The following is a 21,945-nucleotide window of genomic DNA, read 5'->3' as shown; positions in this document are numbered from 1 at the left end:
TTACTCGATAAATTTATGTCTGTTAATCGTGGTGGTAAGTACATTTTACTTAATACTGAAAAGTAAACTGTACTTGATATTCCAGCAGTGAAATTTACTTAAAAAGAGCTAGTGCCAGTTGTTACAAGGATTTTTTCTAGCAAATCTTACAAGCAATTTTTTTCAGTGGGCACGTGGAGAAGTGCGTAAACACAGACGACTCTTATCACACAAAGTTCGTAAAGTCCTGAAAATACGACACTGCCTCACCTCCTCGTGACTGCGCGGGGGAAATCACGTTACAGTAATGGCGTAACCAGGCAACACTGCGGGACTCTTAAATAGGAGCGTGTGCAGGGGGCGTACGACAAGTAGAAAGAGCTTCAAGTGCGAGGACGCGTTCAGAGACAGCGGCGGGAGCCCGACAGACGCACGCGTTATGGACTACTGCTGACCGGAGCCACAGAGACGCACAGAGACGCACAAACCCGCACCGCCACCGCAGCAGCAGCACCGCCAACCACCGTCCCAGCGCACACCTGCAGACTTCACGCACTTTTGCACCTTTTATTTCTACTTTCTAGCGCGTAAGAGTCAAGACAGAAAGTTATTCGAGCCCAGAACCAGCGTGCGTAAAAATGAAACTGTTGCTCTTGCCACTTTTGATGGCCGTTTTTGCCTCATCTGAAGTTTACGGCGAGGAGAGCAGCCCCAGAGAAGATGCGGACTTCTGGACGAGCAATAATCAGATACAGGTAAATGTTCAGTGTGACTGGCAGCGTAATGGCGCACGGCCGGTTTAGCTCCAAGAAAACACTTAAAATAACACGGATAGCAGTTTTTTTTCATTGGGTACATTGTGTTTGACTAAAAATTGTGCATTAATTTGAAATACAGATACAAAAGAAAACACAACAGTCAAATAATATAAACATTTTGTAGTCTTGCTATGGAATATTACGGATTTTTCCTCTCAGTATATTGTGTATTACGAGTTACGAGGCATAAAACGTTTTTTCTGCGTACGATTTTATATTAAAAAAAAAAATATTAGCCCATTATTATTATTTGTTTAATTTTTTGTAATATAAAGAGCTCCTTTTTAACTTAAAGCATGGATAAAACTGTGATACTTTTTTTGTTTTTTACTGTACTGTTTTATCACAATGGCCAGTGATAACAGAAACGTAACATATATGTAACTGTTTGTAGAAAGTCCTTAGTCATTACTGCAAAAGAGAAAGTGTTCTCAATTGGCAAATGTGGTAAGATATTGAATATATAAACAAATAAATAACATTTTTGTGCATTTGTGATCAATTTGAGCTTAAAGAGAGTCTAATGCCACATTTACTGACTAAAGGGGAAAAAAGAAAAAAATGTAATATCATCTAAAAATACTTTTTAAAAATTGAAATAAAATGCAATTCAAAATAATAATGAAAATAAAATATAATATAAAATGAGAACAAATAAATAAAATTGATTTGTGTTGTTTTTTTTATTATTATTAATTATTTTATTTATTTATTTATTTATTTTAGTATTCTGTTTTATCACAATGGCCAGTGATCACAGAAACTTGCAGAAAGTCCTTAGTCATTATTGCAAAAGAGAAGATGTTCTTGATTGACAAAACATGGTAAAATATTGAATAAATAAAGCTAATAAAATACACTATTGGGCATTTGTGATCAATTTGAGCTTAAAAATGGTCTCCTGCCACATTTACTGGGGAAAAAAATCATGTAAAAATAAATTTAAAAAATGTAAATAAAATGCAATTCAAAATAAAAATGAAAATAAAATATAATATAAAATAAGAACAAATAAATAAAATAGTTTTTTTTTTTCAGACAACCTTTTTATTATTTTTTTAATTTGATTTTATTTATTTTTTTCTAATATGAATATGTAAAAATCACATTACTCCGGAGAGCTGCACATTATAAAAACATTGCAATGACTCTTCTCCTCCTCTTCAGTCCGACATGAAGAGGCGCGTGTCGGAGCTCCGTAAAGGCTCACCCATAAAGGCTCACCCATCGCTAATCGAATCACGCCGTAAGTGCTCCGTGCGCCGCCATTGACAAAACTCTCACGTCCGTGGCTTTGACTTTGCGAGCTGGAAACGCGCCAAGCTTTTTTGCTAATACTCTAAACTTATTGGCTACTTCCATTTTGCAGATGAATGTACAATAAATCTCCCAGCAGCCTCTCCTCTCTCTCTCTCTTTCTAATGCACGTGGTAGGAATCGATTTTACGAGATTAAATGAGATTTCAAAATGACTAAGCGCTGCAGGGCGGGGCTAGGTGTCACTGTATTGTAGCCCCTTTTAATACAACGCTTTAACACCACGATTGATCGTTTTTTTCGTGCGTATTTCAACCAAACTATTTCATCTTTTTGTGTTTTAGGACGGCTGGATTTCGAACCCGTACCCCTTCAGAGAAATACTAATGCGGATGACCAGGAAGCCACGGCCGCATCAGTTCATCGGGCTGATGGGAAAACGATCCATGGGTAAAAATAATTATGTTTATACGGATATTTGAGAAATGAAATTGCAATATGTTTCAGCGATAATCAACAAATACATTAAGGCAATTAGTTTACGTTACTAAGCACGAGTATTCACTAATCACTTACGAACTTCACTTCCACTTACGAACTTACTAATCACGAATATATGAACTTCTAATCATTAACAAACTTACAAATCACGAATATTCAGAATTCACCAATCACTTATGAACTTACTAATCCACTTACAAACTTACTAATATTGAAAATATTGAACTCTCTAATCACTTACGAACTTAATAATCATGAATATATCGAACTCTCTAATCATTTACAAACTTACAAATCTCGAATATTCAGAATTAAAGAATCACTTATGAACTTACTAATCACGAATATTCAGAATTCACCGGTCACTTATGAACTTACTAATCACAAAGTTTCAGAATTCACTAATCACTTACGAACATACAAATCATGAATATTCAGAATTCAAGAATCACTTACGAACTTATTAATCACGAATATTCAGAATTCACTGATCACTTACAAACTTACTAATCACGAATATATCGAACTCTCTAATCATTTATGAACTTACAAATCAAGAATATTCAGAATTCACTAATCACTTATGAATTTACTAATCCATTTACGAACTTACTAATCCCGAACATCCAGAATTCACTAATCACTTACGAAGTTACTAACCCACTTATGAAATTACTAATAAATTTACGAACTTACAAATCACGAATATTCAGAATTCACGAATCACTTACAAATTTACTAATCCACTTACGAAGTTTCTAATCACAAATATACCGAACTCACTAATCACTAACAAATTTACTAATCCACTTACGAATTTACTAATCAAGAATATTCAGAATTCACTAATCACTTATGACACTTACTTACACTGCAAAAACTACAATCTAGTCAAGTGAAAATTACTTGAATTAAGCAAGTTTTACCTCAAATTTCACTTGACAAGTAAAATTATCTACCAATGGAGTTAGACTTTTTGTAGTTAAAATATGAAAACAAATCTTACAACAGTTTAAGGTGCACCGTGTCACATGTTGAGTGGAGGGTCTGTTACCTGCTTGTCTCCATGGAGATGGTCTGGAATGTTCCGCAGTATGGCCATAAGTGTAAGAATCTCCATATAGACTTGTGAGATTTGTGGAGAGGGGACTGCACTAGTGCCTCTGCTCAGTTTCATTTCTCTCCAGCGACTAGGTCAGGAATCAGAATACACTAGACGGTTTGGAAGAATCCTGGAAGTGTGAGTCATATATTCTGTGTTGGCAACGATTCCCGAGACTGAGGATTTAAAGCTGGAATAAAGAGAATGTTTGGTGAATTTTATCAAGGGGAAAGACGTTATTTTCCGTCTTCCTAAGGGATTTGGGAAAAGCTTAATATATCAGTTATTCGAACAAATAGCAGCGATTGGTTAAATGACAAAAAGTACCTGAAAACATTGATATGCTGATGCAGGTCTATGCAACCGCCAAGTAATTCACAGTCAAAACACCAAGAGGCTAGAATATATGTCCATTCATAAATAGGACCTATGTATATGACCTGCAGATGTATAATCTCTGAAAAGTTTAACATGAACCATCTCCAACGATAGAAACACAGAACAGACTCACCATCAGCAGAACATCCCTCTGTCACAGAAAGAACACTCATATTCCACTGAGTCGTGTCCTTTAGTCCAACAGAAGCTGAACCACATCAACGCACAATATCGAGCTGTTTTTTGAGCGCTCAGTTTATGCAAATGAGCCATGTGGTTTTAAGTTTTGTTTTTGTAAAACGTAAACAAATGTGCTCAAAGCCGTGTGGATAGGGAAGGCTTGCGGACACAGAAACGACGTGTGTGGACGCAGATCGTTTCTGAAATGGTGATTCGCGGATTCGTTTCAGTGTAAACGGGGCTCTGAAAGGTCGCATATGGTCCCCGGGCTGTAGTTTGCCCACCCCTGGTCTAAAATGTTCCGCAGTATGGCCATAAGTGTAAGAATCTCCATATAGACTTGCAAGATCTGTGGAGAGGGGACCCCACTCACAGTACGAATGGAGTTGTTGCTTGGTAATGTTCCACAGTATGGCATTATACTTATTTATCTCTATGGAGACGGCAGGTGACAGCCATAGGACCAAATTACATGCAAAATCTGTGGAGAGGCAAGCCTGCTCACAGTAAGAATGCAAGTTTTTAAGTCAATAAAAACAAGTAAATGTTGGATGGAAACATTTAATGCCACACCGGGACATTCCAGACAAAGCAACTACATCTCCATGGAGACAAGCAGATAGTAGACCCTCCACTAGAAAAGTTACACAGTGTACCTTTAACCACAAACAGTGCATAGTAAAAAAAAAAAAAATCCAAATGTGTTTTATAACTGTTATTTATCACTTCATGTAACTACGGAACTCAATATTACGAGGTTTTTGTGAGGAACTTTAACCAGTAAATATCTTCATACACCAAAAAATACACAAAAATAGATCAAAATGGGGATATCGAATAAACCAATATCTCAAAATTTACCAGTATCGTATCAGTGCATGCCTACAAACAGCAAATTTAAACACTTTTAGTAGTTAGTTTGCATCCGAAATGAGTCATAAAAGTTATAATTCAACCTTTCACAAGTTAAATCTTATCATATCACCTAAAAATAACCCAAAATTCCCCACAGGGTTAAGTACAGACTGTAAAAAATAGAGTCTGTGTAGTAATTATCATGACAGGTTTATGTGTTTGTGAATCTTTTCTGATACTCGTGCCCTTTTCTCCACAGCGGCAAACGCACAGATCACCCACAAAAGTAAGTACCCCTCCTGACAGCTACGACGGCATGCTGCAGTAGAGAAAAAAAAAAAAAAAAGTCGTGACTAGAAAAAGGGGGAGGGGCTAGAGGAGGGAGGGAAGGGAAAGGGGAGGGGCTAGGTGGGAGGTGGGAGGAGGGGATGACTCACGGTGGTTATTTATCATCGGTTTTCGTGACGTCGCCTGATCACGGTAAAGCGTGACGTAATTGAGAGTAAAAAGATGCAAAGATGTCTGAGTAAACGACGGAAGTGGTGACGTAATGCTGACATGACTTGGGAATAGAGTGGAGTACACACAAAAGCAATATCTATTTAAGTGAAAAGGACTTGAATTAAGAAGGAAAAGTACTTTATTTGAGTCGATTCAGCTTGACGAGTAACATTATCTACTAATGGAATAAGTTTGCTTTTCTTGATTCAAGCAACATTCAGTTTTGTTTCTTATTTCAAGTGCAAAGAGTTGAGTTTTTCTTATCTTAAGCGAAGCAAGATGTATTTTCATATTTGAACAACAAAAAGTCTTATTCCACTGGGAGATGATTGTAATTTTTAAAACTGAAATTTACTCAAATCATGATACAGGGTTCCCACAAAATTTCAAAACTTTTTCAAGACCTAAAGTGAATTTTCCATGACTTTACGGCAGAGGTGGGACCAAGTCGTTGTTTTGCAAGTCTCGAGTCTTTAACCTCAAGTCTGATTCAAGTCCCAAGTCAAATACAGCTAAATCCAAGTCAAGTCTCGAGTCACTGGCCCATAAGTCCAAGTCAAGTCCAAGACGTCCGCTTTGAGCTTCAAGTCATTTCGAGCTTAGATTTTTGCAATTTAAATGACTTTTAAGATAAATTCTACTTAAACGTCATGGTATATTTATATTTATATATGAGTATTTATATAAGAGTTGTAGAAAGTTTTTCCTTTTTAAATGTCATGATCTTAGTGTGAATCATGACAGAACAGAAATACAACAGAAAGAATTCAGATCTAAAAGTGCTAAATAACAGGGTTTTTTTTGTCATATAGTCTGCACTGAAATGGAAGAATCATGTTCTATGTAGTTCTCTCTGTTTACTGTATTGTACTTTATATTACTGTAGTACATTTGAGGATACCGCATCACAGTACTTCAGTTACAAAGTACAAAGTAACAGAAGTGGGAGGGACATGATCCAGTTTGTTCCTGTAAAATTTATCAACTGTAAAGAGAAATGTATTTTCTTAAAACATTTTTTTAGAAGTCTTTTCAAGTCACAGGGCTTAAATCCAAGTCAAGTCCCAAGTCACTGACCTTCAAGTCCAAGTTGAGTCCCAAGTCTTGGTCCATTTTATCAAGTAAAGTCTCAAGTCCTAAAAATAGTGACTCAAGTCTGACTCGAGTCCAAGTCACTATTTGCAAGTCCCACCTCTGCTTTATCATACGACACCTACATGTGTAGAACTGATCAAACTTTTAGGGCTAAATATGAAATGTTTAAGTTTTTCCACTCACTTTTTGATTTGGTATTACAGTTTTTTTTAACATTCAAAATCCTGTCAGTGCGTTTATTGTCGTCTCTTTTAAACAAAAGGTGCAGACTTTCGGAAATAATCATAATAGTCTAATGAGAACTTAACAGTAGTTGCGTGAAAGAGAAACTAAAATTCCATGACTTTTCCAAAACTTTCATTGAATTTACACAACTCCATGATTGTTTCAGGCCTGGAAAATTACATTTTCAATTTCCATAGAACCATGGGAACCCTGATGATAAAACTTCCTTAATTCAAGTCATCTGTACTTGGCTTGATTTTAGATTTTGCAGCACATGAAGCTCTTTAAATGTGCATTATGTAACTTTTCTGGTGTAGGCTTGTTTCCATGGAGATGTTACTGTAATGCATTGCCAATATTGTTCCACAGTATGGGATTACTAAAAATATGTACTGTATCTCCATGGAAATAAGCTGATGGCACCTACAGACCAAGTTACAGGTCAGCTCTGTGGAGAGGGGACCCCCCCACACAGTAACAATGCATGTTTTTCCACTGTTATTTTGGTCAATAAAAACACTTTTTAACAAACAAATGCAAAATAGAAAAGTTTAATGCCATACTGGGGAATATTTCTGGCATCTCCATGGAGACTAGAAGTTACACAATGCACCTTTAATGTAAAACGCAAGGGAACACAATTCGTACATAAAGTAATTTAAAGTGCTTTACAGAATAAGAAAGACTTTAAAATAACAAAATAAACAAATTAAAACATAAATAATCATCATAACATTAACATTAAAGGTGCATTATGTAACTTTTACGGTCATTTCTGTGCCTAGAATCTTCCAGAGTAGTTCCACATTTGCATTTGTTCAATTACAGGTACCTTAAAACATGAATTCTTAACATGTACAGGCTCGCTTCTCCGTAGATCTGACCATTAACCTGTCTTTACTGTGATTACCGAGCAATTGACGGACCTTCCATCGGAAAAGTTACACAATGCTCCTTTACATAGACAGAAAAGTTCATTTAAAAGTAATTGCAGTCACTAATAAAAGCAAAATAAATGATAGAAAACTAAATAACAAAAGATCAAATCCAAATTTTGAATGAATAAAACCAAACACATGAATATTTGTGGTGAAAAATTGTAAATACCTACATTTTTTTGCAATAAAATGATGAAATATTGTGTAAGAAATTCACATAACAAGGTGAATAGCCCACAAATTCACTTAGATTTATTGTTTAGAATTAGAATTAAGTCTTTTTATTTGATATAACATAAAATGGGATCTTATTAGAGCTGTACTTATCTAGATGACTTAATTTAATTTTGAACAATATGGCCAAGCCCGCGTGCGTCACTGTGGTTAGTATCGATTTTTATCCATTGTAATTAGAAAGCACAAACCACAATCAATGGTTACATAGATTAGAAATTCATATGGATAAATCAATGTCATTTTTAATAAACCATTCATACGTAAAAATAAAATGGGGTCTTATTCTAGCGGATTACTTAATTTAATTTTTAAGTCACAATATGGCCAAGCCCGTTTGTTTAATTTGGTTTGTGTATTGATTTTTATCCATTGTGATGCAAGCATACACCACGTTAGAGATTTATAATGCAGCTAAATGGGTAAGTTAATGTCATTTTTAGTAAGTAGATTATCTAAGGAAGCATTAAACCAGCAAATGTTCAATCTTTTTAGCTCCAAATGTGAATAAAGTTACAACAACAATAGCATTTTTCTATGGAGCAAATTCGATAAAGGTGCATAACAATCCAAATACAAAAACCCAAAGTTGAAATCCATACAATAAGCTGATTTTTATTTTATTTTTTTAAACTAACATTATGCCAGCAAATTTCCATCTTTTTAGTTCCAAAAGTGAATAAAGTTACAGTAACATTCACATTTTTGTTTAGAGCAAATCTGGTTACAGTGCAAACGCAAAAACCCAAAGTCAAAATCCATTCAACAAACCGATTATTATTTTTTTTTTAACTAGCTTTATACACAGCAAATTTCCATCTTTTTAGTTACAACAACATTCACATTTTTGTGTGAAGCAAATCTGGTAAAGGTGCGAAACAATCCAAATCCAAAAATCCAAAATCAAATCCATACAATAAGCCAACGACTTTTTTTTTTTTTAAACTAGCATTAAAACAGCAAATTTCCATTTTTTAGTTCCAAATGTGAATAAAGTTACAACAATATTCACATTTTTGTATGAAGCAAATCTGGTAAAGATGCCTAACAATCTAAATACGAAAAACAAAAATCGAAAAACCATAAAAAAAGACGATTTTTTAACTAGAATTAAACCTGCCAATTTCGATCTGTCTAGTGACAAAAGTGAATAAAGTTAGAACAACATTCACATTTTTGTATAAAGCAAATCTGGTAAAGGTGCAAAACAATCCAAATACAAAAATCCAAAATCAAAATTCATACGATAAACAGATTTTTAATCTAGCACAGGGGTGTCAAACTCAATTTCACAGAGGCCAAAATTAAAAACTGAGACTAAGTCGTGGGCCAAACTAAATATTTATTGAAAAATTTCAACAACATCTGCATGTTTTCTCTTCTTTTAAGATATGTAAAGTTAAACCTTTTCTTACTAAAATAAATGTTTAATAATAGTTTAGCTTGAACATTGAATCCAGAACAATCAAAATATAAAATAATAACAACATTTTAAATAAATAATGTCTTTATAGTCTATCTGTAGCTGGTGGGCAGCTCTAATACAGATTTGATTTGATTGTGAGGGCCAAATATAATTATATCACGGACCAAATTTGGCCCCCGGACCTGAGTTTGACATGTCTGCTCTAGCATTAAAACCACCAATTTCCATCTTTATTTACAAAAGTGAATAAAATTAGAACAGCATTCACATTTTTGAATGAAGCAAATCTGGTAAAAGTGCGAAACAATCCAAATACATAAACCCAAACTCGAAATCCATTCAACAAGTCAATTTTTTTTTTTAAACTAGCATTAAACACAGCAAATTTTCCATCTTTCTAGTTTCAAAAGTGAACAAAACTACAACCACATTCACATTTTTGAATGGAGCAAATACGGTAAAAGTGCGTAACAATCCAATTACATAAACCCAAATGGAAATCCACCCCTGTTGCTAAACTTGAAAACCTCCATTTGAACGTCAGCGGTTACAAAGCACCGGGCAGCGTTTAATTAATTGACAGTAAATACGGCGATCGCTCTCTCCGTGATGTCTTTGAAGGCCTCTGTAGTCATTTATGTGAGTGAGGGGGGCTCCGGTCTGCCACAGAAGAACAGATAACACAGAAGAATGACGAGGATGAGGACGATGGGTGGATTCCTTCTCCTCTGTCACTTTCTCTTCGTCTTTATTAGTCACTCGCTCCTCGATCCAACAGCTCGTCTGCATCTCATTTCCTACGTAGCCACAACAATTTAAGAGTTTGTAGACAGACTAATAATGTAAATAATACTCAAACATATGTAAATGAAACAAAACACAACTCCAGGTCTGTTTTTGAAGAGATAAAAACATAAATTTCACATAATCTCAGACCTTTAACATACAGTACATGCAATACTTATAAGAAAGTCCTAAGTCATTGCTCCAAATGAGTGTCTTCAATTGACTAACCTGGTAAAATATTGAATAAATAAATGAAATAAAAAACATTATTAGGCCTTTGTGAGAAATTTGAGCTTAAAAAATGTCCCCTGCCACATTTACTGACAAAAATTAAATATAATAATTTATAAATGTAATATTAAGTTAAAAAAAACAAAAAAACAAACAAAAAACATAAAATTTAAATAAAATGCAATGCAAAATTGATAATAATACTACAATAAAATATAAAAACAGGAACAAGACAACCTTTTTAAATACAACTGTATTTATTAACCTAAAATTACCTGCACATGAAACAAACATAAAAACAGATAAAAGAATGAGAAGAATGGGTTTTTTAATGGTTTATGTTGTTTTATTTTTGTTTTGTTTTGTTGTTTTTTGTTTTTTAGTGAGTTGTTTTTAACATAAAAAGTGTTATTTTACCTATTTGAAAGTTAAAAGGGGCTCTGACATGGGGTTATGTGCCAGAGTTGATATGGCCAAAGTTAATTCAACTTCCCTTAGTGTTAATTTGGCAACTTCCACCCACCACTTCAAACTTCCACGAGAGAAGAACAGTTGAACCTGTTTTGTACATAATTTCATCTTTTACAATGTTTTAAAGAAAAAAAAAGGCTTTAAATACACTGAATGTATTTTTTTTAACAATGTACCTTATTTTATACTTTACAGTGTATAGCTACTACTCCCCAAAATGTTAAATTAACTAAAATAAAGTGTAAAAATAAAACACCAGGATAACCCCATAAAGTCTTATCTGTTTACTCCCAAAATATTAATATAACTCTTGATTTTGTGATAAACAGGAACTTTGGTCCAGTGTTGAATTAACTTTGACCATATCAACTCTGGCACATAACCCCAACTCAAACCCCCTTTTAACTTTTAAATAGTTAAAATAACACTTTTTGTGTTAAAAACAACTCACTAAAAACAACTAAAAAGAAAAAAGGCATCCTTCTCAGTTTTTTCCTGATATCTGTTGTTATGTTTATTTCATGTACAGTTAATTTTAGGCTAAAAAATACAGTTGTCTAAAAAAAGGTTGTCTTGTTCCTGTTTTTATATTTTATTGTGTTATTATTATTTTGCCTTGCATTTTATTTCGATTTAATGTTTTTATTTTTTACTTAATATTGCATTTATTAATTAATTTTATTATATTTTTGTCCGTAATTGTGACAAGGGACATTTTTTAAGCAAAATTTCTCACAAAAGCCTTATAATATATTTAATTTAATTTAATTTATTCAATATTTTACCAGGTTAGACAACTGAGGACACCCATTTGAAGTAATAACACCATTTCCAAAAATGTTAAATTAACTCTAGAACAGATTGGACTCTTATAAACTCTGAGAAAATGTTAAAATTTATTCTGTGAGAGTCAGTTTTAACACTCCACTTTTTGCTGTAGCCTACTTCCTGTAATTTTCAACTTGTTTTTTTTCAATTTTCTTTGCAAATTGCTTCCCAATTTGTGTAAAACTATAATTTATTTTTACAACAGTTGTAATCCGACCAAATTAAATCAAAATTCCCCAATATTAACTGATACCAGAGACTGAAAACAGCTTGTATTTATTATTTTTTATTATTATTTATTCATTCATTCTTCTTAGATAACAAAGAAGGATGAGGAGGACGAGGAGGATGGGGTTTTCCTTCTCCTCCGTCGCATTTTCTCATCTAAATTATTCACTCGCTCCTCGATCCAACAGCTCACACGTCTGCTGCATCTCATTTCTTATGTAGCCACAACCATAAGTCAGTCACGATTAGGGAGAGCGAGGGCTGGATCAGAGCCCCAAGGACATCCTCTCGCAAAGTGAAATTGGATTGTTTACGCTCGTGGAGGATTCAAGGAGCGGCGGAAATTTCTAAACCGACAACATCCGCACTCAACGAAATGATAAACTAGAATCAGCTTGGACATTCCCGTAGATTTAGTGTTGGAACGTGTGGAAGTAATAAAGCGCTGAGCGTAAAGGTGCACGGTGTAACTTTTTGGTGGAGGGTCCGTCGCCTGCTTGTTTCCATGGAGATGCCATCGCTCTGCCTAGAATGTCCCACAGTGTGACATTAAACGGCTCTACCTTACATTTATTCAATTACAGGTGGTTTTAAAGCTCAAAAATTCCTTGAAAAACAAACATTCTGACTGTGAGCGGGGTCACCTCTCCACAGATCTGACCTGTAACTTGGTCTGGTTTGGTCGCCATGAAGATAGAAAGGTTTAATGCCATACTGTGAAACATTTTAGACAAGCAATAACATCAAAATGCACCTTTAAGTATACATTTCAGGTGTCTGTACTTCACTTAAGTAGATTTTAAAGTGGATATTTTTTTCTTTTACTTCACTACATCTGAGGCCACATACAAACTAGTACGTATTTGATTTGTTTTCATTGTGGATGGAGCGTTCATCCACATTAATCCGATGGAAAATGGCTCCAGAGGCAGAACGATCTGGTGTCGCCAGCTCCCACGAGTACAGATCTGATCCGGCACCGCGTGGACGCCTGAAACCGCTGATACGCTGACGTAGGAGCTCTAGTCGGACCACGTCACTGTGACTTGCGTCTTCCCGATTCGCTGGGTTTGTAACATCGGTCATGTGACGTTATTGCAGAAAACATTTTAAACAAACCAGAGACAAACAGGAAACAGCGTAGCTCGTCTTAAAATCCAGTGTTATGTTCAGTAACAACTGAACCTCGTCGTCGGTCCACGAAAAGACTGTTTTTACACTTGCCATCTTCCTCTGTTCGAAATCGGCTGCTGCAACTTCAGACACAATGCTTCACTTCCTTGTTTTTACTGCCCACGACATTGTGAGGACATGACGCCAGCCAAGTCATGTGATTAGCGTCTCAGGTGTTTTTGCGTTACTGTGTGGATCATGTCTGGGCGCAAATCATTTCCGATACGGTGATTCGTTTCAGTGTAAACGTCACCTTAGATCTGGTAAATGTACTTTCTACTCCACTACATTTTTGAGCAGGACTGAAAAGAAAAAGTATTTTTATTATAGTTTGAGATGTGCTGAAAACGCTGAGGGGTTTAATTTAATGAAACTCATAATCGGAGTAAACACAAATATACAAATAAACACTTAGGGAATAAAAAATAAACAATTAAATCTTTATTAAAACCACATTTGAAGCTTTATTAGCCCTCAAAACCTGCATGAAATACTCTTACTTTTTACACTTTAAGTACATTTTTAAACAGGTACTTTAATACTTTTACTTAAGTAGATTTTTCATGTGATACTTAAACTTACTGCATTGGAACTTTTTTTTTTTGCATTTCTCCATGGAGATGTTGATTGTTTTGTCTGGAATGTTCCACAGTATGGCATTAAACCTTTCTATCTTCATGGAAACCAAACCAGACCAAGTTACAGGTCAGATCTGTGGAGAGGCGACTTTGCTCACATTCAGAATGTTGTTTTTCTAGGTGTTTTTGAGCGTTAAAAACACCTGTAATTGAATAAATGTAACGTAGAGCTGTTTAAAGTCACACTGCATTTAGGTACATTTTAGGTAGAGAAATGACGTATCCATGGAAACCCTCAACCGAAAAGTTACACAGTGCACCTTCAGCACCTCTTCCAGCACTGGCGCTTGGTCTAATTAGTGTAATGTATGTACAGTATTGATGTGTGAAGTCTCGTTAAATTAGCCCGAAACTCCCAAATCAAACTGATCTATTTACGCCGCTTCGCCAATTTCGCTGATTATGTCACAGTTAATTAGCGAGATTGGCAGAGCGGCCATTTTGATGCGAACCGCCACTGTCCATCAAATTACACACGCGCCGATCAGGTCGTTTGAGAGGAGCACGACTCAAAGATGGTTTCTCCTTTGTTTGGAGTAAAAAAGTAATTCAATCAGACACATGACCTTAAGTTTGGGAAGAGAAGCGGCGTTTTAAAGTGCAGCCGACAAAACAAAAATATTATAAAGGTCCAATATTACGCAAAAGTGACGTGTTATAGTGTTCTTATTTCAACAAAAACAGACCTGGAGTTGGGTTTTGTTTGGTTAACATGTGTCTTTATTATTAGGAAAGGCAAGGCAAGTTTATTTTAAAGCACAATTCGTACACAAAGTAATTCAAAGTGCTTTACGGAATCAGAGATACATTAAAATCACAATAAAATACAAATCAAAAACATAGATAATCATCATAAAATTAAAAAGAGATTGAGACATTAAATTAGAGAAGAGTGCGGAATGAAAACCTGTCAGTCATGAGCAGCTAAACAGAACACTTTTGTTGTTATTAGGTTCCTTTTTTCAGACCAAGAGTTTGTTTTCATCCCTGACAGTTTCAGCTGCTCCCTGTGGTCTTCTTCAGAGTCACGTGATGTTGCTGTGACGTGTCCGGTCGGCTGATTTAAACAGGTTTTGGCGCTGTCTTCCTACTGGTGGAGGCAGGACGACAGCGCCATCTGCAGTCCGACTTCCTCAGGACAGCATCCCAGGTGTGTGAGAGTAAAAAAGCCCCTCGTCCCGGTTTTATAGTCTGGACACGTCACAGCAACATCTCGTGACTCTGAGGAAGACTGCTAGTGAGCAGTCGAAACTGTCAGGTCTGAAAAAACAGAACCTAATAATGAGCCTGGATTTAAACAGCATTAAAGTAGAAGTCTGTCTCAGCTCTTTAGGAAGACGAGGTCCAGGTTTTAGTTAGCCAGGCTCAGTTGCATTTCTCTTGCGCGACTAGGTCAGGAATCAGAATACACTAGACGGTTCACAAAACCCTGGAAGTGTGAGTTCGGGCACCAGCCAATCAGTGAAGAGACATATATTCTGTGTTGGCAATGATTCCCGAGATCGAGGATTTAAAGCCGGAACAAAGAGAATGTTTGGTGAATTTCATCAAGGGGAAAGACGTTATTGTCCTTCTTCCTACGGGATTTTGGAAAAGCTTAATATACCAGTTAGACCTGTTAGCAGCGCATTACATATGTCACGACCAAACAGCAGTGATTGGTTAAATGATAAAAAGTACCCGCCTACTGTCGAGTGAACCAAGTCTAACACTGTGAGGTCAGACGGTTTGTCCCAAGTGAAACAAAGTAAAACAGGCTGATGAATCAGGTTAAGTTTAAGCTGCATGAATCTGAAACGCTGACACTTACTAGTCTGTCTACATCTCCAAAGCATAAAATACTCTGTTCCACCTTGTGATGTCATGAAGCAGTAGTTTTAATTAAATGCTCCTTTTACCTTTAGTTCAGTAGAGATCAGCAAATCCAGAGCCGAAATCATCCAAAAGATTCTAGTGAAGGTGTATGGAGTTTAAAAACACAGTGGGGCGCTTCCTGTATTACCACATGACATCACAAGGTGGAACAGAGTGTTTTCTGTTTGAGAGAAGAACTAAATCTGCAGGTTTGTGTGTGAAACATGTGAGTGAAACAAAACACAACTCCAGGTCTGACTGTGATAACGAAACATTATAAGACAGATCAGAAAGTATGTGGTAAAGAGTCATATGGGCCTTTTAATAATCGTCATAGGTCAGCCTTTATAATACGTAACTTTTCTGGAGGGTCTGTTACCTTCTCGTTTCCATGGAGATGCTGTTGCTTCGTCCAGAATGCTCCACATTCATTGCATTAAACGTATCTATTTCTGTGAAGACAAATTGCGACAACACCAAACCACAGTCAGCCTCCTCAATTCCTTAGAGTTTTTAGTCTAAATTTTTAGTTTTCAAAGTTTCAGTCTATGAGAAAAAGAATGTAAAATGTACTTCTGGAACTCCATGGGGTCCTTGTTACCATTGCCAATACTGCACAAATCTGCACAAATCTTACCTAAAATCCTTACAGTTTCAAATGTGTTAGTTGTTGAAATAATAAAAAAAAAAAAATTTAATCATAGTTTATCACAGTTTCAGTCATACAGATGCAACGATAGCCTGTTCTGAGAAGCTGTATTGTGTAACCTGATTGTCTCCATGGAGATGTCATTGTTTTCCCTGAGATGTTATGACGTTAATAAGACGTTTTAATAATACATTTTATTTATATAACGCTTTTCGGGGCACTCAAAGACGCAGCATTTATTCATTACTAGGGCTGGGAATCATTAAGAAGTTGCTGATACGATACATAATACGATACAGTGAACTTAATAAAGAGCACAAAATAAAGAATAAATCATGGCTGTGATGCTAAAAGTCTTTGTTAAACCACTTCTTGTGCAAAGTTCATATGAAACACAAAATTTAAATCATCAAAACAGTGATTATGTTAAATTTGTCGCATAAATGAGTTCCCTTCCTTCAAACAAGCAACAAAACTGTAGCTCTGTAACAAAATAATTTAACAAAATATACCAAAAAATTACTCTTGGTGATATATCGATACAGCAGCCCCCGATATCGATACTGTATCATCATATTAAACAATACGATCTATTGATATTTTGATATTTTTGCATCATTACCAGTGTTTCTGTAATACAATAATTCCTCCTGTGACTAGAGCCAGATCTGAATTGAAAACTGTCTGACATCACAGTGTTAGGATTCGTTCGCTCGACTGTAGGCAGGTACTAATCAATCACTGCTATTTGGTCGTGATGTATGTAATGCGCTGCAGGGTTAACTGGTATATTAAGCTTTTCCCAAATCCTGTAGGAAGAAGAATAATAACGTCTTTCCCCTTGATAAAATTCACCAAACATTCTCTTTGTTCCGGCTTTAAATCCTCGATCTCGGAAATGTCTGACTCTTGGTTGATTGGCTGGTGCCCGAACTTGCACTTCTGGGATTCTTGCAAAAGGTTTAGATCAGGCATGTCAAACATACGGCCCGGGGGCTACATCCGGCCTTCCAAGACCTTTATTCTGGCCCTCAGCTGATTTTCTACAAAAATATTTTAATTATATTTTCTATTAAAATATTGGTAATTTTCTGTGGTGTTTATCACAGCAGCGTCTCCAGCGTCTCTGTACGTGGCCCCTCCCACCAGAGCAGCACAAATGAAGACTTGTCTCTTTCCAAACGCTCTTAAAGGACGATCGTTTTGACTGTTGACCGTGACACCCTCATCAGAAAAATGTCCAACATGAGAAAAGTGGAGCCGAGTGCAGAATTTATCAAGAAAAACTGACTTATTCCTATTTACATACAAGTTAATGTTAAAACATTGTGTTGAAATTGCATTTTTCTTAAAGTTCCAGGTTGTTCATAATATTATAATATTTTGTAAAAGAAAGAGTTCATCAGTTTCTGTAATACATTTGTGTTTCTCTGCACAAATATTTGAACTTCTTGTTATTTTTGGGGTATATATGCCATGAGTTTTCTGATCCGGCCCCTTTGGGATCAAAGTCGGTTGGATACGGCCCCCGGACCAAAATGAGTTTGATACCCCTGGTTTAGTGTTTTCTGATTCCTGACCAAGTCGCTGGAGAGAAATTAAATTGAGCGGAGGCACTAGGTGGTGCCAGCCTGACTAACAAAACTGTAGCACTGTAACAAAATCATTTAACAAAATACACCAAAAAAATACTCTTGGCAGCCCACAATATCAATACTGTGTCATCATATTAAACATTATTTTTGCACAGCTCTATTCATTACCGGTGTTTCTATTGCGCAAAAATACAATGATTCTTCCTGTGAATAGGCACAGATCTGAATTATAATGTAGTGTAGTGCTCTAACCTGCTTATCTCCATCAAACAGTTGCAAAGTGCCGTTTTAATGTTTTACAAATGATTGATAAATGGTCTAATCTTTTCTCTGTATTTTCTTTCAGGGCATAAAATCAACTCTTTCGTTGGTTTAATGGGCAAACGGAGTGAAGAAGAACCAGGTACTTTCATTATTTTAAACTAAACTACAAAAAACTTTAAACTGAAAACTGTATTCTAAAACAAAACCCATGTTTGCTGTGTTGTTTTTGCAGATTCTTATGAATGGAGCACAATACAAAGTTACGACAAACGGCGCTAAAGCCCGTTCCTCCTCCACCGTGCGTCTCATCTCACCATCGCTCACATGTGGGAGGGGGTCGGCCGTTTTGTTTTCTCCAGCCTGTGCATAGGTGTTTGTCGATGAAAAAGATTCTGTTTACACTCGTGATGTAGCAGTGCTGTACCTGTGCTGATCTTTATTTGTCCCACACACAAATCTGGAAAGGAAAATCACATTTAGACAGTTCAGATCAGACAGTGGTGGAGGAAGGGTTTTGTTACGGAAGTAAAAGTACAGACGCAGAATCCGTGTGTCGTTCGTTTGTTTGTTTTTCAAAATAAAAACAAAAATAAAAAACAAAACAAAAAAGAGCTGTTTGCTTCATTATTTGTCTCCAAAATCAAAATGAAAAAATGGTTAATGGTTTTTCAGTTTTCGAGTTTGTGTTTAAATGAAGAATGGAAAAAAACGTTTGTGTCGCATACGGACTGATCCAAGACTGAACCAAGACTGATCCAGAACTGATCCAGGACTGAGACCGGGACTGAGACCGGGATCTGGTTAAGTCCTGGTTCAGTCCTGGTTTAGACCTGGTTCAGTCCTGGTTTAGTCCAGGTTTAGACCTGGTCCAATCCTGGTTTAGACCTGGTTTAGTCCTTGTTTAGTCCTGGTTTAGACCTGATTTAGTCCTAGTTTAGACCTGGTTTAGTCCTGGTTCAGTCCTGGTTTAGACCTGGTTTCATCCTGTTTTAGTCCTGGGATCAGTCCTGATTCAGTCCTAGTCCTGGTTCCAGTCTGGTCCCGGTCTCAGTACTGATCAGTCTAACCCGGCGCACCTCTGGGCCCGTCCCGACACTCCTGGTTTAGTCCTGGTTTAGTCCTGGTTCAGTCCATATGCGGCGCAAAAGTTCAACATCACAGTTTAAGTCACGGAAATGGGAAATGGCGTTATCCGTTTTTTCCATTTTTCATTTAAACACAAAATCAAAAAGTGAAAAAACAAACCATTATCCATTTTTTTCATTTTAGTTTTGGAGACAAATAATGAAGAAAATCGTTGTTTTTTTTGTTTTTTTTTTTTATTTTCTTATTTTTAGTTTTATTTTGAAAAACAAATGAACGAATGATACACGGATTATTCAAAAGATTAATCAAGTACAAGTGAAAGTATCACATGTAAAAATCTACTTAAAGGTGCACTGCGTAACTTTTTAGGTTGGGCGTCCTGTTCGTTACCATGGAGATGCTGCTGCTTTGCCTAAAATGTTCCACAGTGTTGTTTTAAACTTATATAAGAAGCTTTTATTCAACTCTGGGTGTTTTTATAGCTCAAAAATACATTTAAAAACATGTATCTTACTGTGAGTGGGGTCGCCTTTTCACAGATCTGACCCGTAAACTGCTTCCTGTTTGTTTCTATGGAGACTGAAAGGTTTAATGCCATACTTTGGTATATTTTAGGTAAAGCAATCATCTCTATGAACACAAGTAAACCAGAAAAAGCACCTTTAAGTAAAAATTTGAAGTAGAAAATGTGCTTTAAGAGTAAAATTAAAAGGTATTTTGCTCAGATTTTTAGAATAATTTAAGAAAATAAATTAATAAAGTTATTTTCTTTTTATTTTATTCTTTTTTTGTGGATTTTAGTGGAAGTTAAATGTGCTAAAAAGAAATTTCAGAAAGTCTCAAACCATAAAGAAAAACGTTTTGCTTTTCGGTCCAGATTTAAAAAGTAGTAGAGTAGAAAGTACAAATACCTGTTCTCAAATGTTGTGAAGTAAAAGTACAAAGCATCCACTGTAAAATGTACTTAAGTAAAGTACATATACCTGTTCTCAAATGTAGTGAAGTAAAAGTACAAAGTATCCACTGTAAAATGTACTTAAGTAAAGTACACATACCTAAAAATTGTACTTGAATCTTGTACTTTAACTTTTGTACTTCATTACCTTCCACCACTGCAGTAGCACCATGATAATTACTATTTACGTTTACTTCAGTATATTACAAATAAAACAATATTTTTGGGGGGTCAGTATTTTTTGTGTACTTTTTTTGTAGTAGTGGAAATTTTTGGTAATTTTTTCTGCAATATGATAAAAATTTGAGCTATAGAAGGTTGAATTATGAACTAAAATCACAAACACAAACGACTTAAAGGTGCACTGTGTAACTTTTCTTGCATTTGCTTGCCTCCGTGGTGATGTTATTGCTTTGCCTGGGATGTTCCGCAGTACGGCATAAAAAAAAAAATCTCGTATTTATTCAATTACGAGTTTTTTAGAGCTAAAAACGACCGCAAAAACTTACATTATTGCCATGATTGGGCGCATTTCTCCACAGATCTGACCAGTAACTTGGCCTGGTGTTTCCATGGAGATAGTTAGATGAAATGCCAGAAACAATAACATCTATGTGGAGTCAAAAAAGTTACGCAATGCAGCTTTAAACTGTTTATTTACACAGCACAACGATATTTAAAGGTGCGTTGCGTAACGTCCGTCAAACGCTTTTCTCCATGGAGTTTTCTGGAATATTTTTGTCTGGAATGTTCCACAGTATGGGTTTAAACCTTTCTATCTCCATGGAAACCAAACCAGATCATATTACAGGTCAGATCTATGGAGAGGCGACCCCACTCACAGTCAGAATGCCTGTTTTTCTAGGTATTTTTGAGCCATAAAACCACCTGTAAACGAATAAACGCAAGGCAGATCTGATTAAAGTCATACTGAGGAACATTCCAGACAGAGCAATGATACACTCAACCAAAAAAGTTACACAATTCACCTTTAACAACATCTTACATTTAGAATACTTTCATTTAGAGTGTTCCAAATTGGTTTTCGTGACAGGTTTACTGAAAGTACGATGTAAAAATAAAAAAAGGTACAGTGTCATTTATTTGATGTTAGTTTCTGTGACGATTTTTTGGCCCATTATATTTGTTGTTGTGGACCATCCAAGCAAGGCCGTACCTCGGGGTCTGGAGAACACTGCACTGCCAAAGTCACAGTCTAGTGCCTCATAAGAGTTCGGTGATAATTGTCCAGTAGAGTCCCAAACACGTCTAGAGAATTAAGGCTTTTAAGTGACTTTTCTTGGCGCTGTCATTCTAACCTCACAGGCCCATGATTTCTGTGTGTTATTATCAGTGGTGGGACAAATATTAAAATTATTTTCTTTACCTGTTCAACTTCAGTGAGTGTGAGTTTTATTAAGTCTGGAGTGGGTGGAATGGGGAAAGTGTGGGAGAAGGGGCCCTCTAGTGGAGACTATGATTAAAAATGATTATTATTATTTTTATGTATTTATTTGTAAAGGGAGAGCACATATTAATGAACATTTATCCATCCACCCATTTTCTTCCGCTTATCCGGGGTCGGGTCGCGGGGGCAGCAGTCTGAGCAGGGACTCCCAGACTTTCTTCACCCCAGACATGTCCTCCAGCTCCTCCAGGGGGACCCCAAGGCGTTCCCAGGCCAGCTGAGAGACATGG

The 21,945-nt window shown here is 36.0% G+C and overlaps 1 protein-coding gene across 1 annotated transcript; it reads left to right on the top strand.

The window, feature by feature from the left end:
• Window positions 1-346: 346 nt before the first annotated feature.
• tac1 (tachykinin precursor 1) lies at window positions 347-21,642 on the top strand. Its single transcript, XM_020925970.2, has 5 exons — window positions 347-734; window positions 2,399-2,504; window positions 5,330-5,356; window positions 18,289-18,345; window positions 18,439-21,642. Exons 1-5 carry the CDS (start codon window positions 618-620, stop codon window positions 18,483-18,485), a joined length of 354 nt encoding a protein of 117 aa, XP_020781629.1. The 5' UTR covers window positions 347-617; the 3' UTR covers window positions 18,486-21,642.
• The last annotated feature ends 303 nt before the right edge of the window (window positions 21,643-21,945 follow it).

Source organism: Boleophthalmus pectinirostris, unplaced genomic scaffold (genome assembly GCF_026225935.1).
Source record: "Boleophthalmus pectinirostris isolate CB_2022bp ecotype Guang Dong unplaced genomic scaffold, ASM2622593v1 HiC_scaffold_21, whole genome shotgun sequence".
Taxonomy (NCBI): Eukaryota; Metazoa; Chordata; class Actinopteri; order Gobiiformes; family Gobiidae; genus Boleophthalmus; species Boleophthalmus pectinirostris.
Note: the sequence above shows the minus strand (reverse complement) of the source record. Positions and strands in the feature narration are given on the sequence as shown.

What these genes read in the sequence shown, in the direction of transcription:
- tac1 (XM_020925970.2), top strand. Translation starts at nt 618, where the DNA reads ATGAAACTGTTGCTCTTGCCACTTTTGATGGCCGTTTTTGCCTCATCT. An exon ending in CGAGCAATAATCAGATACAG is followed by an intron (nt 735 to 2,398) that starts GTAAATGTTCAG and finishes TTTGTGTTTTAG; the next exon opens with GACGGCTGGATTTCGAACCC. An exon ending in GATGGGAAAACGATCCATGG is followed by an intron (nt 2,505 to 5,329) that starts GTAAAAATAATT and finishes TTTTCTCCACAG; the next exon opens with CGGCAAACGCACAGATCACC.